Raw genomic sequence first — 11,299 nt, forward strand, 5'->3', positions numbered from 1 at the left:
CAGGAAACTTCAGCTAGCTCGGCACGACCAGAAAGGTGTCCGATCCCAATTGCTTTCTATGCATTTTCAGGGGATCTGCTGATTGAGTGAAATATCCCTTTTGAAACTTGCATTCCTTTCTCCCAACATTTAGCTCTCTTTTTTGCATCCAAAAGTGGAGAGATATCCCTAATATCCCGCGTAGTCATCATGGTTTTTGGCCTAAACTTTTGTTCTTACTCGATTGCTTTATGAAAATTTGCAGCCGACCCTAGAAAAGTAACTTCTTTGCAATGTGAGGTTTTTGGCAAATCATAGGAGTCCTTACCCCACATTCTAATCAATATCACGAATATGAAAAAGCAGAGGTTTAGGAATGCATTCATGAGATGATATTGGATATTGTTCTGCTTAATTAACAACTTGATCTTGGCCCCTACCTACCTACAGCATAACGATCCACCATTAATCATCCTTACAAGCTTTAATTTGAATATGATTGAAAAGGAGTGTTGAGTAAAAGTTAATCACATTTTGAAAGAATTAGTAGGTTAATCCTTTTCATAGTAAATTTATTGCTGCTACTCGCAGTTGTGTATGCCGAATACCCCCTTCAGGGTGAACATCTCCCCCTCTTGCCATCCATGGAATTGAAATAGTTACTTGTACAAAAACTGAAAAGGATTAACTATGTTATGAGTTCTATATAGCATCTAAGTTTTGTGACTGTGTTGAGGTTATGACAAGGCTCATATCCATTAATCTTATGTTTTACTTAGTAGTACAAAATAATCTCATTCTTGTTCAAGAATTAATCAGGTTCCAGTTTTTGGGTATAAGATGGCATTGGCGGTCGGTTAAAGTCCACACAAAAGCTGCAATTTTCCTATCCCCTTCTAGCCATCATTATGGTTTTTTGCTGTGGTTAGTTGGCACACATCCACCGTGAAACACATTGCGGTACTCGTATCAAATTAACGAGGATAATCTTTGTCCAATATAAGACCATATTAGCAGAGTAGGCTTTGGTTCCAATTTTCAACTTTCAACCAGTTAGTTGGTTGGGCCTTGGTGATGGCTGGCATGAGAACTGGGGCCGAAAACTTGTTGATAGAGCTTCATTGATAGTCCTATAAATGTCAGCATGCACCCCCAGGCCTCAAATATCTGCTGAGGTTTGAATTTGAGACTCTTATGGTGCTTCGCCAAGGGCCACAGCTATTGGTTTGATGGGCGAGGAATTGCGCCAAGCCTGGAAGCCCAGCTCAATTCTTGATAGTTTCGGGCCATATCTTTTACTCCAATAATATGGATCCCACATGTAAAAATAAGTAATAACTTGAAAACAAAAACTGCCTTACTAATGCCCCACCTGGAATTGTTGGGTCCCAAATGATTAGAATGCAGCTTGTGATTTGGGTCAGAGAGCCTTTCTAGGCCTGCTATGAAAATCTCAGTCAGGCTTTTATGCGAGGTACCACAATTGCTTTTCAACAAGTAGTCGTCCTCTCCTTTATCATGTTGTGGGCTTGTAGCTTAGCTTAAGCTACAGTAAAAAATGATCTGTTGAATCCCAAAAGAAGACCAGTTTACGGGATTTGAAGCATTTGTTTTTGTTCTTTCAGTTTCTTTTGTTATCATGTTCCTGGATATTTCCTTTCTTTTTTATCTCTGGGGACAAACAACGAGGCTCTACAATCTACCCTAAGATAACTTCAAGGCAAAACGACATTTGGAAGCGTAAATTGTGACACAAACACCCATGACATGCCCACTCACGTCTCATTTTGCCAACTGATTTTTGGCTTTGCTTTGCTCTTTCAGGACATTATCTCTTACCCCTTAGCCAATTAACAACAAATATCTAAACGTGACTCTTATCTCTAGGCCTCTATATATATATTCACCCTTTGTAATGGTATATTCATCCAGAAACTGCCAAATTGAACAGAAACTTAAGTATTCTTATTCCATCAACTGTCACTATTTTTTTTTCAATGCCGTATACATTACAAAAATGAGCCAACTTCTTCTTCATGGAAAAAGAATAAACAGAGACATCCATTTTCACAAGGAAACAATCAAATTCTTTAATCTAATAAAAACAAGTTTCCTAACTTTGACGATCAGAACAATTGAGAATTTTAAAAAATATTTAATAATATTATTCTCGTGTTAGTGAGTGTCCATATCACTACATATATAAAAGCTAGCAGATAAGTGGGATTTGATTAATTTATTAGATTTTAATCCAAGTTAAAAACAAAAAGCATAAAAGAATGTCGTCGGGAGGCTTTTGTCGCGGTTTGGGTGACCTTTGAGCCTTCAATCAAGGTTTCATTTAGAGTTTGATTATGATAGAAAAAGATATATTATATATTATGGTCATGGGATTGACAGGATTAATGTGCCCTTCAACATTTTACTTAAAATTTTGGAAACTTTGGTTGTATCCTTGGAGATTGTTTCTGTTTTGCTTCTTCTTCTAAAAGATTATTCCTCTCGCTTTACCAAATTTATTTTGTGACTCGTAAGCTTTGGCACTTACCCACTTTCTCCATACACCAGCCTGCAGCCTATGTATGCTCATCACAGAGGAATTTGTGAAGGTTAAACAAGATTTGAGAACTAAACAAGGGGAAAATGTATGACAACCGATTGCTAATTAAGATATATATTATTAGGGTTATTACTAGTATTTTCTATCATTGAAGAACATTTTTAATTTCAAATTTAGCTGCTCCCCACTAGATTGATATGGACATTAGTGACTCTAGATTATCTAAAAGTTCTTTTTCAAGATTAAATTGTGATTCATGTGGAAAAGCTTTTTGATGTGACTACAAGATCAAGATGGGGGGGCTTGGCCTCTGATCAAACCCTCAAATTTTCCTTTTGTTGATTTTCAAAAAGGTATAAATATAGACCCCTATATTCTCCCAACTTGTACTCATTCGACTATTTATCAAAGACTCAAATCTTACTTACATTAGCTCACACTAACCCTCGTATGATCCTCTGCCATGCCTCCAGGGGAATCAGAGACAGATTTTTATATATATTTCTGAAATTTCATGTTAGGTTAAAGAGATAACTAGGGAAAACAAACAAAAACTTACTCATTTTGTAATAAGAACAATTAATTATATAAAAAAAAGTTCGGAAAAGTTTGATTCTCTAGCAAAAACTTGGTGCCCCTGATTGTTGAAGGTTAGTGAACGTTTGACACTTGACAGTTGAAATAGATTAAATTTGAAACCATTTGACAATAAGTTTTGAGACGGCTAGTGCCTTGTATGCAGTCCATGTATATGTTCTCATTCATTTGATGTCATTGCTTACATATAATATAAACACCATCATTTAATAACACAAACTTTTTGAATTAGAAATAATTAAGTTCACCTCAGTCAAAAGGGCCTAACAATTAATGGAGCTTCCTCGAAATTTCTTACTTACTTTCTCTGGTTTTGGAGTTATTCCGTGTATATTTCCTTAGTTTATAAAATACATATTCAATTCATAATGCATACAAGAAACCATGATTATACTAAAAACCGATGTTGGGAAATAATGGGGATGAGAATTCTGGCTGTCCATTTCAATACGTGACTAAGAGCTAAAGATATACAAGAATATATTTAATATGCATTCATGGATTACCATATATAATCTATTCTCTCTTGTTTTATATGGCTGCATACTTTCATAGAATTTGTTCTCTGGCTGTTGTTGTAAATTTTTGGAGCATTTACATATCGGTGGCTTTAGCATTTTTTTTTTATTTGCCCATATATAGCAAGCTAAACTTTTCCAAAAAGCAAATGTGAACCATTTTATACACATCGAATGCAATGACCACATAACAAATTTTATATTTTATCATATATCTATATACAATCAAACTAATGAGATAATTGAAAAGTTAACGTGTAACAAGTTTACTTATTAATTGTCAAAATTCATTTGTTTTGATTAATTAAGTTGTAATGGAAACAAAGGGCCTGATCATCCTCTCTTTTTTTTTTTTTAAATGTACTTGGTAGGTTAGAACTAGTAACTTTTCGCAGAGATTAAATTCAGCTGATTATATATATATATATATATATATATATATTTATATTTATATTTATGTAGGAATAATGTATATAATTCTTTTTCGTTTTACAAATCTCATCATTTGTCGGTAAACTATCTTAATTATAATTAAATATGTACAAATATCAATGCTTTGATGGAAAAATGAGGTTTTGATGGAAACAACTCAACGTGTTGACGTATATAGCAAGCAAGCGACATTTTAACTTAAAAAACAAAAAAGCTTCTAATGGTTTTGCACTGAATGATTGATTTGAGACTCGGCCTTCGCAAATAGACCTCAAGATTTCTACATGTGTGGACAAAATTAACTAACAGCTTCTTCTAATTTTGTCAACCATTTTTAATTTAAAACAGAAAAGTTACAATATCATGGCCTACCAACAAATCAAGATGGAAAGTCAAGATAAAGTTATACCAAACAATTTCATCCAATTTGCAACCGCTACGTGTAAAATCAATTATCAATCGATTGAGTCGGTACGGTTTGACCTCAAAGTAAGCTCATAGTCTTGATAAAGATTTGATTGATGTTTGCATGATTTTAGTTTGTGGACAATGAACAATTCAAATAAATGCCTGGTTTTTTGTGGAAATGGAGATACTGGGTTAAGGGTGGTCTTGGCTTTGTTGCGTATTTCATGACCAACTTCTAGAGACATTGAAAATTTGGTCGGATGATTCTGAGTTGTGCTTTTTGGAGTTTTTCTTGATTATGTTAGGAAGCAATGTAAAATGGATATATTGGTTAATTTGATTTAAATAAAGAGGAGGAGTTGTGTTGTTTTGTAAATGAAAATTAAGTAATGAAATCAATACTTATATTTTTAAAAAGGTTACAATTAGATACCTTTCGTTAAGGCAAGACAGATTTTGCATCAAATACCAAATGAAGGACATGATGAGGCAAGTTATTCTCAAAATTTCATATTTGATGAAAAGCAGGTTAATTTGCACTCGGAGCGAAATTTTCATTACATCATGGTTTAGATGCCACACTGACTTTACGGGATCAATGCTGATGAAACCAAAATCACAAGTTGTCAAAAACTAGGTAGAGTTTTTGTTGAATGAGTAAACAGCAACCAGAAAAAGAAACATAGAAAAACGCATGAAGGTTATAAGAATCGGTCTGTGTCATGCATTCAATAAAGATATTGTGAGCCAGAATAAATAAGTTAATTATGGGAAGGACCTGTGAAAAGATTACTGGTATGATTATGAGAATTTTTTCTGCTTTTTTTTTTTCCCCATGTCCTTCTTTTTAAGGCTAAAACATTTAATTTGAAAGTGATGCATGATTGACTTAGCAAATACCTATTATCTTGAATACTGCCAAGACAACAAAGAACGTCCAGGTCAATTTTGTTTAGCCCTAGTGCTACACCCTTTATCTCCTTTTGACTTTAAGAGCATACATATCTGTGGTTTCCATTTTTGTTTCTTTTTCCCTACCATTAATCCTCTCTCCTCCTAGATATCTCCCATGTTTAAAAATGAAAATCTGCTAGCTAACTATCACAATTAACTTGCTTAATTTACTACATGTATCATCAAACTAAACTATTATTAGTTGCCTTTTTTGTTTTCTGCCTTTGATATTATGATGTTATCTTGGCGTCAAAATTTCTCTACCCTTATTGGGCAATTCATTTCATGCCAACAGTAAGCTTGTTTTGACAGAAACAAAAAAAAAGAAAACAAAAATCCCATTGTAGTTTTCCTTTTCTTTTCCTCTGTCTCTTTCTCTTGGTGAGTGAATAATGATGGATCGCCATTAAAAACTATTGAAAGAAAGTGCGTATGCATGCTTTAGCTCCATAGAGTATGCGATATATATATATATATATATTATATTAGTAAGATAAAACATTGATTATTGCACGAAAAAGATTCAGCTTTAGATTTTGGTCCCAACACAAAAGGAAGTAATGCAACCAATTGCTATTTTTCACTAAGGTCAAAAAACAGAAATCAAGTGATGCAACATGAAAAATAGTTACTATATTCAGTAGGGGGAAAGCTAGAGATATATTTAATGAAAGTCCTCCATGAGCATCGTGGGCGGCATCTCTCTATGCTACGTACATAATCTGCCTAGCGAATGCGAACAGGGACATGTTTCAAATGTTGATACTGCTTTAACTTAGTGGGGCAAACTGTTTTGGAAATAAATAATCGTTTTAGATACATCAGTGAGGAGAGCATTAGCTGAACCCTGTGAGTATCGTTTTTGTTTAGAATAATAATGCGCATGATTGTTTTTCCATTTTAATTCTTGCTTTATTAAATTCATGCCATAAATCAAGGAGTGGAGGAACTCATGGGATTGCCTTAAAAATGGAAACAATATATCTAAATATAATTCGTAGTACTAAATCTTGAAGCTATCGGGTGAAAAAGACTCTTCCCATACTTAATTTATGGCTCCTGAGGCAACCAACCACAAGGCTATAAATCTCTTTAAATCAAGCAAAGGAAACGAGTATAAATCTCATAAAACAAAGTCTTAGAAAAACCAGGGAATAATCCAAGAGTAAAGGCAGTTTATATTGAGATAGACAACAGATATTATGTTATTATCAAGCAGATAATTGATCGACCCACCAGGCACAGATAAATAGTAGAGAAAGTACCGGATAACTTGATCAAGTTCGCCTTATTTCTAGTTGGAAGAAACTACATGACATAAACTGATAGCATGTGCGTTCAATTCAAAGCTCTCAATGTTTTAATTGCAGATAACAATAAAAGAATGCAGCCACAGCCAGATACCCAGTTTGCTAGAGCCTAGGAAGTTGTGGCCAAAACGTCAAAGCAACTTTACAACTTTATTACTGCCTTTTTCATGGACGCCTAGGAGGGGCTTTATGGCAGATGCAATTCAATCCCATGTGTTACTAAGGAAAAAGAGGTGTACTTTTTTGCATTATAATTAAGAAATATACCATAAAGTTTCCTCCTTAGACAGTGCTCATCCAGGAGACCAGAGTAATTTAATAGAAGCACATCGAAGTTCCAAATATGACTGCTCTCAAAGTGCAAAGTAGTTTGGACTCAACTGTATCTGATTACTGTCATTTTAAGAACTTCAAGGATTTAGGATTGCATATACAGCATCATTAAACAAAGCAATCAAGTCTAGAAGTTAAAAGCTACAGAGAATTCAGAAGAGAAAGGCTGCTTATATAGATGAATCAAAGTGGCTTGATTAATAAACTTTTGAGAAGGGAAAAAAAAAACGGAAATGGCAATTGTAAAAGTCGAATTACAAAACAAAACAATCTCTGCATGAATTCATTGGGAGATTTTCTGAAATTCTCTGACACCCAAATTAATTCCCTAATTGGTACAAATTTACACCACCCATGTACAGTGCTGTTATTGTGGCCCGAAGTAGCTTGACTCATCGAAGGTAGAAACTTGAGGCATGCTTTGTTGGCAAGCTTCAAATCCAGAGACAATTTGGGGATAGCCTAGTGAATTTATATCCCCCCAGCTGCTACTTTCTACGGAACTAGTCCCAGTACTGCTTCCATCGACCATGTTATCGGTTCCACAGAAACCCTCCAAGCTGTAGATCAGCTCACTTAGCTCAGCTGGGAAACCATCAAGCCCTTGAAACATATTGTTAGGACCAGCAGCAGCCTCGTTGACATTAAAGTGGGTACTGTTGATCACTTGAGAAGTACAAGTACTGTTTATGGGACTAATTGAAGATGGAGATGAAATCATGTTCATGGTGTTTTCATATAGCTGATCTTGAGCAAAGGAAACATCCAGAGGGTATCGAAGATTCATGGGATTGGTGGAGGCGCTTGATTGTGGATAATTATCGGAGAACCTTCCTCCTAGTTTGACAAGCAAATTCCTGATGGATTCTTGGTCCTTGAACTGAGGATCTTGGTTTGTGCTTGTTAGAGGCATGACTGCTGGTAACTGTGGCCAGTATGAAGCTTGGTTCACCATTCCAGGAATCATATAATCCTCACTCTCTCTCTTCATCTCTTGCTTAAGGGTGAGGCAGCTAGCTGCTCTCCGAGCTTGTTGCTCTTTTCGCTGTTTGCCCAGGAGCTTCTTTTTAAGCCTTGTGTTCCAATAGTTCTTAATATCATTGTCAGTCCTCCCAGGCAGTTGTGCTGCAATTATAGACCATCTGTGCATTCAAAAGAAACATATAAATATGAGTTTGAATTCTGTCTATTATTGATAATTACTAGAGCTTAAATAAGAATAAAAGATCCTAAATATATATACTCCACGAGAATATGACTTACCTGCTTCCAATGCTTATAAAAAGGCTGCAGATTATGTTATCCTCTTCTTCTGAGAACCCTCCATGCTTAATGTTGGGTCGGAGATAATTCAACCATCTAAGACGACAGCTCTTGCCACATCTCTTAAGCCCTGAAAACAGTATTGTTCAAGAGGTAAAGTTAGAGTAATCTAGCTTAACCAAAAGAAAATTGAATATAGTGATATCTAAGAAGTGGGAAAGTTAAATTCATCTGTAGCTCGCTAGGTTGCTAACCTATCTTCTGAGGCAAGGCAATCCAGTTGCCACCAGTGCCGTTTGCCTCTATATAAGCCTTAAGCTTGGCATCTTCCTCCGGCGACCATGGGCCTTTCTTCACGTTAGCTTTATCACAGCAAGGAGCTCTCCCCATGCTTTTTAATGCGTGAGTTTGTTTGCTTGAGTTGAGAGAGTTGAAAGTTAGCTGCTCTCTAGTTTCCTGTCACTTGACAACAATGAAAGTGTGGTAATATTGTTATATATACACACACACACAAAAAAAAGGAAGAGAGGGAGACTATAATGGCTAGAGGAAGACAGACAAGGAACCTCTCCCCCAGGATTCAAAAAGGGAATGAGAAAAAAAAAAAAAAAAGATGCGACTTTAGGTATAAAATATTGCAGAAATTGAAAGTGCCAGAACAGGAGACCAGGATTTTTCTTATTGTCCTGCTACCTCCAGAATCTATGATAATCTAAATTTGTATATATAATATAGTTATCATTTGCTACATTAATTAGCCATCTGCATTTGACTCTCTCTCTCTCTCTCTCTCTCTCTCTCCCCTGGTACCTAGCTATGACACATGATCAAAGGCTGCTATCCGATTTGAAGATGATTGATGATCATGGAATTAGTGGACCCAGCAAAGGTGTAATTAGTAAGATCAGTTCAAATAAGACGGGGTTGAATGGTTCCTCAGCTATACGTGCGTGGCTTTCTCAGCAATTGCCTTACTCCATTATGTAAGATATAAACGTCATGGTTTCACAACAAGTTTCGATGGGAAGAGACCAATTGCTGTTGAGTGTCGGCTGTAAAATTAGAGCTGCGCGCTTCCTAATTAGCTTGAGCTTAATTTTATTTCTTTTTTGTTTTCTTTTTAATTCCTACTCTCATTTTATTTATCTGTGGTATTCCTATATTTGTTAATACAATGTGTAATTTCTATCTTTCAATGGGCAAGCTTAATTACTAGTTATTAATTTCTGGCTCAAGGCCATATATATTCTCTCCATACTGAAGACTATAATTAATTAATTAATTAATAATCATCATAGTAATTTTTACATGTATTACAAAATATTCATATTAATAACTTATGTATTTTCTTTAAAAAAAAACCTTATTGCTTGTATATACACACTGTTGAATACATCTAGTATTTATATTTACGTGCCTTGCACATGAATATATACTTATTTTTAATTTTTTTATATGTAAATAATAATTATATAAAATGCAAATACTTATTAGTGTAAAGTTAATTGTTTAAAAATAAAATATAATTATATATAAAAGATTATTAATGTTTAAATTATATATAATTAAAATTTTGTACCATTAATTTATACATTACTCAATACTATTAGAATTAAAAAAATGAATAAAAAAGGGTTCACTGCAATTAGACTATCTATAACATTCATAATTTAATATATATTATAAATAAACTATAAATGACATATGTAAATATATATTATAAATAATAAATATAGATAAATTATGGATTAATATCAATTAATGCGGTTTGTTGGTTGGTGAATATATATTTATACTCTCTCTGTTATCCGGAAAATATATATAGTTTTTATAGTAAAAAAGAGAGAATTTGATTCAATGGGCCTTCTTTTGATTTCCCCACCTTCAGCACCGTCAGATGTCAACCCCACAACACCCAAAAAACAAGTTATAATTAATAGGGTAATTACAGAGAAAACTGTCCATAATGAATAGGATAATGAGACACAGTTGAATTTTTCCTTCTGTGTCAGCCTTTTTCTCAAAGAAAGGTTACACTAGTTGATTTGGTATATGCTCTGACCTCCCAAATTCATAAGATTTATTACCAAGATGGAGAGAGATGGTGTTAATTAGGCACATGCGCTAATCTTAGAAATGAAATTACCTAGTTTCCGGTCTTAAAAGGGAAGTAACATAGGTAAAAAAAGTGATCTAGAAAGATAGACATGGTCAAATATACCACAATAATGTAGAATTTAAGGGGTATTCTGTTAGGTTAGGTGACCAAATTATTGGCCAAACAAGGAGAAAAATTACCATGGTGTTGAAGAGGAAACTCTAGCCGACGGTTTGAATTTACCACGCACACCCCATTGATTAAATAAAATAGTAATGGGGTGCCAATAATAGATGGGCTTTCAAGCTTTGAGGGTAGATAGATAGATTTCGTTAATTATATTAATTAAACGATATAATTGACCAATGATCAAAATTGGGTCCTAAATTATAATTAATAAAGAACGGAGTCCAAGTTTAAGTATCGGAAGCAGGGAGCGAGGAAAGCCCACTATCATGTCAATTGCGTCACGAAACTGACCTTCTTGCCTGTCCCTTATGCTTTTTACATTTCCAAATTGTCAAATTTTTTGCACACTCAACATGTTATTCACACTAGTGCACAGATAAATAGATAATAGACATAAGTCCCAAATTTAGTCCTAACTCATATTTATGCTTTTTCTAATTTTAAATTAACTTTTTGTTATAATCATCCAATTTTAAAAATGAAAACACAAAAATAATGATAAGAGTAATGTAATATTCTTTTTGTTTTATTTTTTTATTTTTGAATATCTCAAAATTATTTTCTTTTTTCGTTTTTGAACATCTAAAATTCTTACCTTTTATATTTTAATAAATTATTTTTCATAATTTTGATACTGTTTGACATTATAAAACTATGG

At 34.1% G+C, this 11,299-nt stretch overlaps 1 protein-coding gene across 1 annotated transcript; it reads right to left on the minus strand.

Moving 5' to 3' along the window:
* On the minus strand, window positions 7,247-8,968 carry LOC18611348 (transcription factor RAX3). The gene is made up of 3 exons (XM_018116324.1): window positions 8,609-8,968; window positions 8,355-8,484; window positions 7,247-8,233 (listed from the first exon to the last, which is right to left on the minus strand). The coding sequence occupies exons 1-3, from the start codon at window positions 8,742-8,744 to the stop codon at window positions 7,459-7,461; spliced, it is 1,041 nt and encodes a 346-aa protein (XP_017971813.1). The 5' UTR covers window positions 8,745-8,968; the 3' UTR covers window positions 7,247-7,458.

Source organism: Theobroma cacao, chromosome 1 (assembly GCF_000208745.1).
Source record: "Theobroma cacao cultivar B97-61/B2 chromosome 1, Criollo_cocoa_genome_V2, whole genome shotgun sequence".
In the NCBI taxonomy this organism is placed as follows: domain Eukaryota; kingdom Viridiplantae; phylum Streptophyta; class Magnoliopsida; order Malvales; family Malvaceae; genus Theobroma; species Theobroma cacao.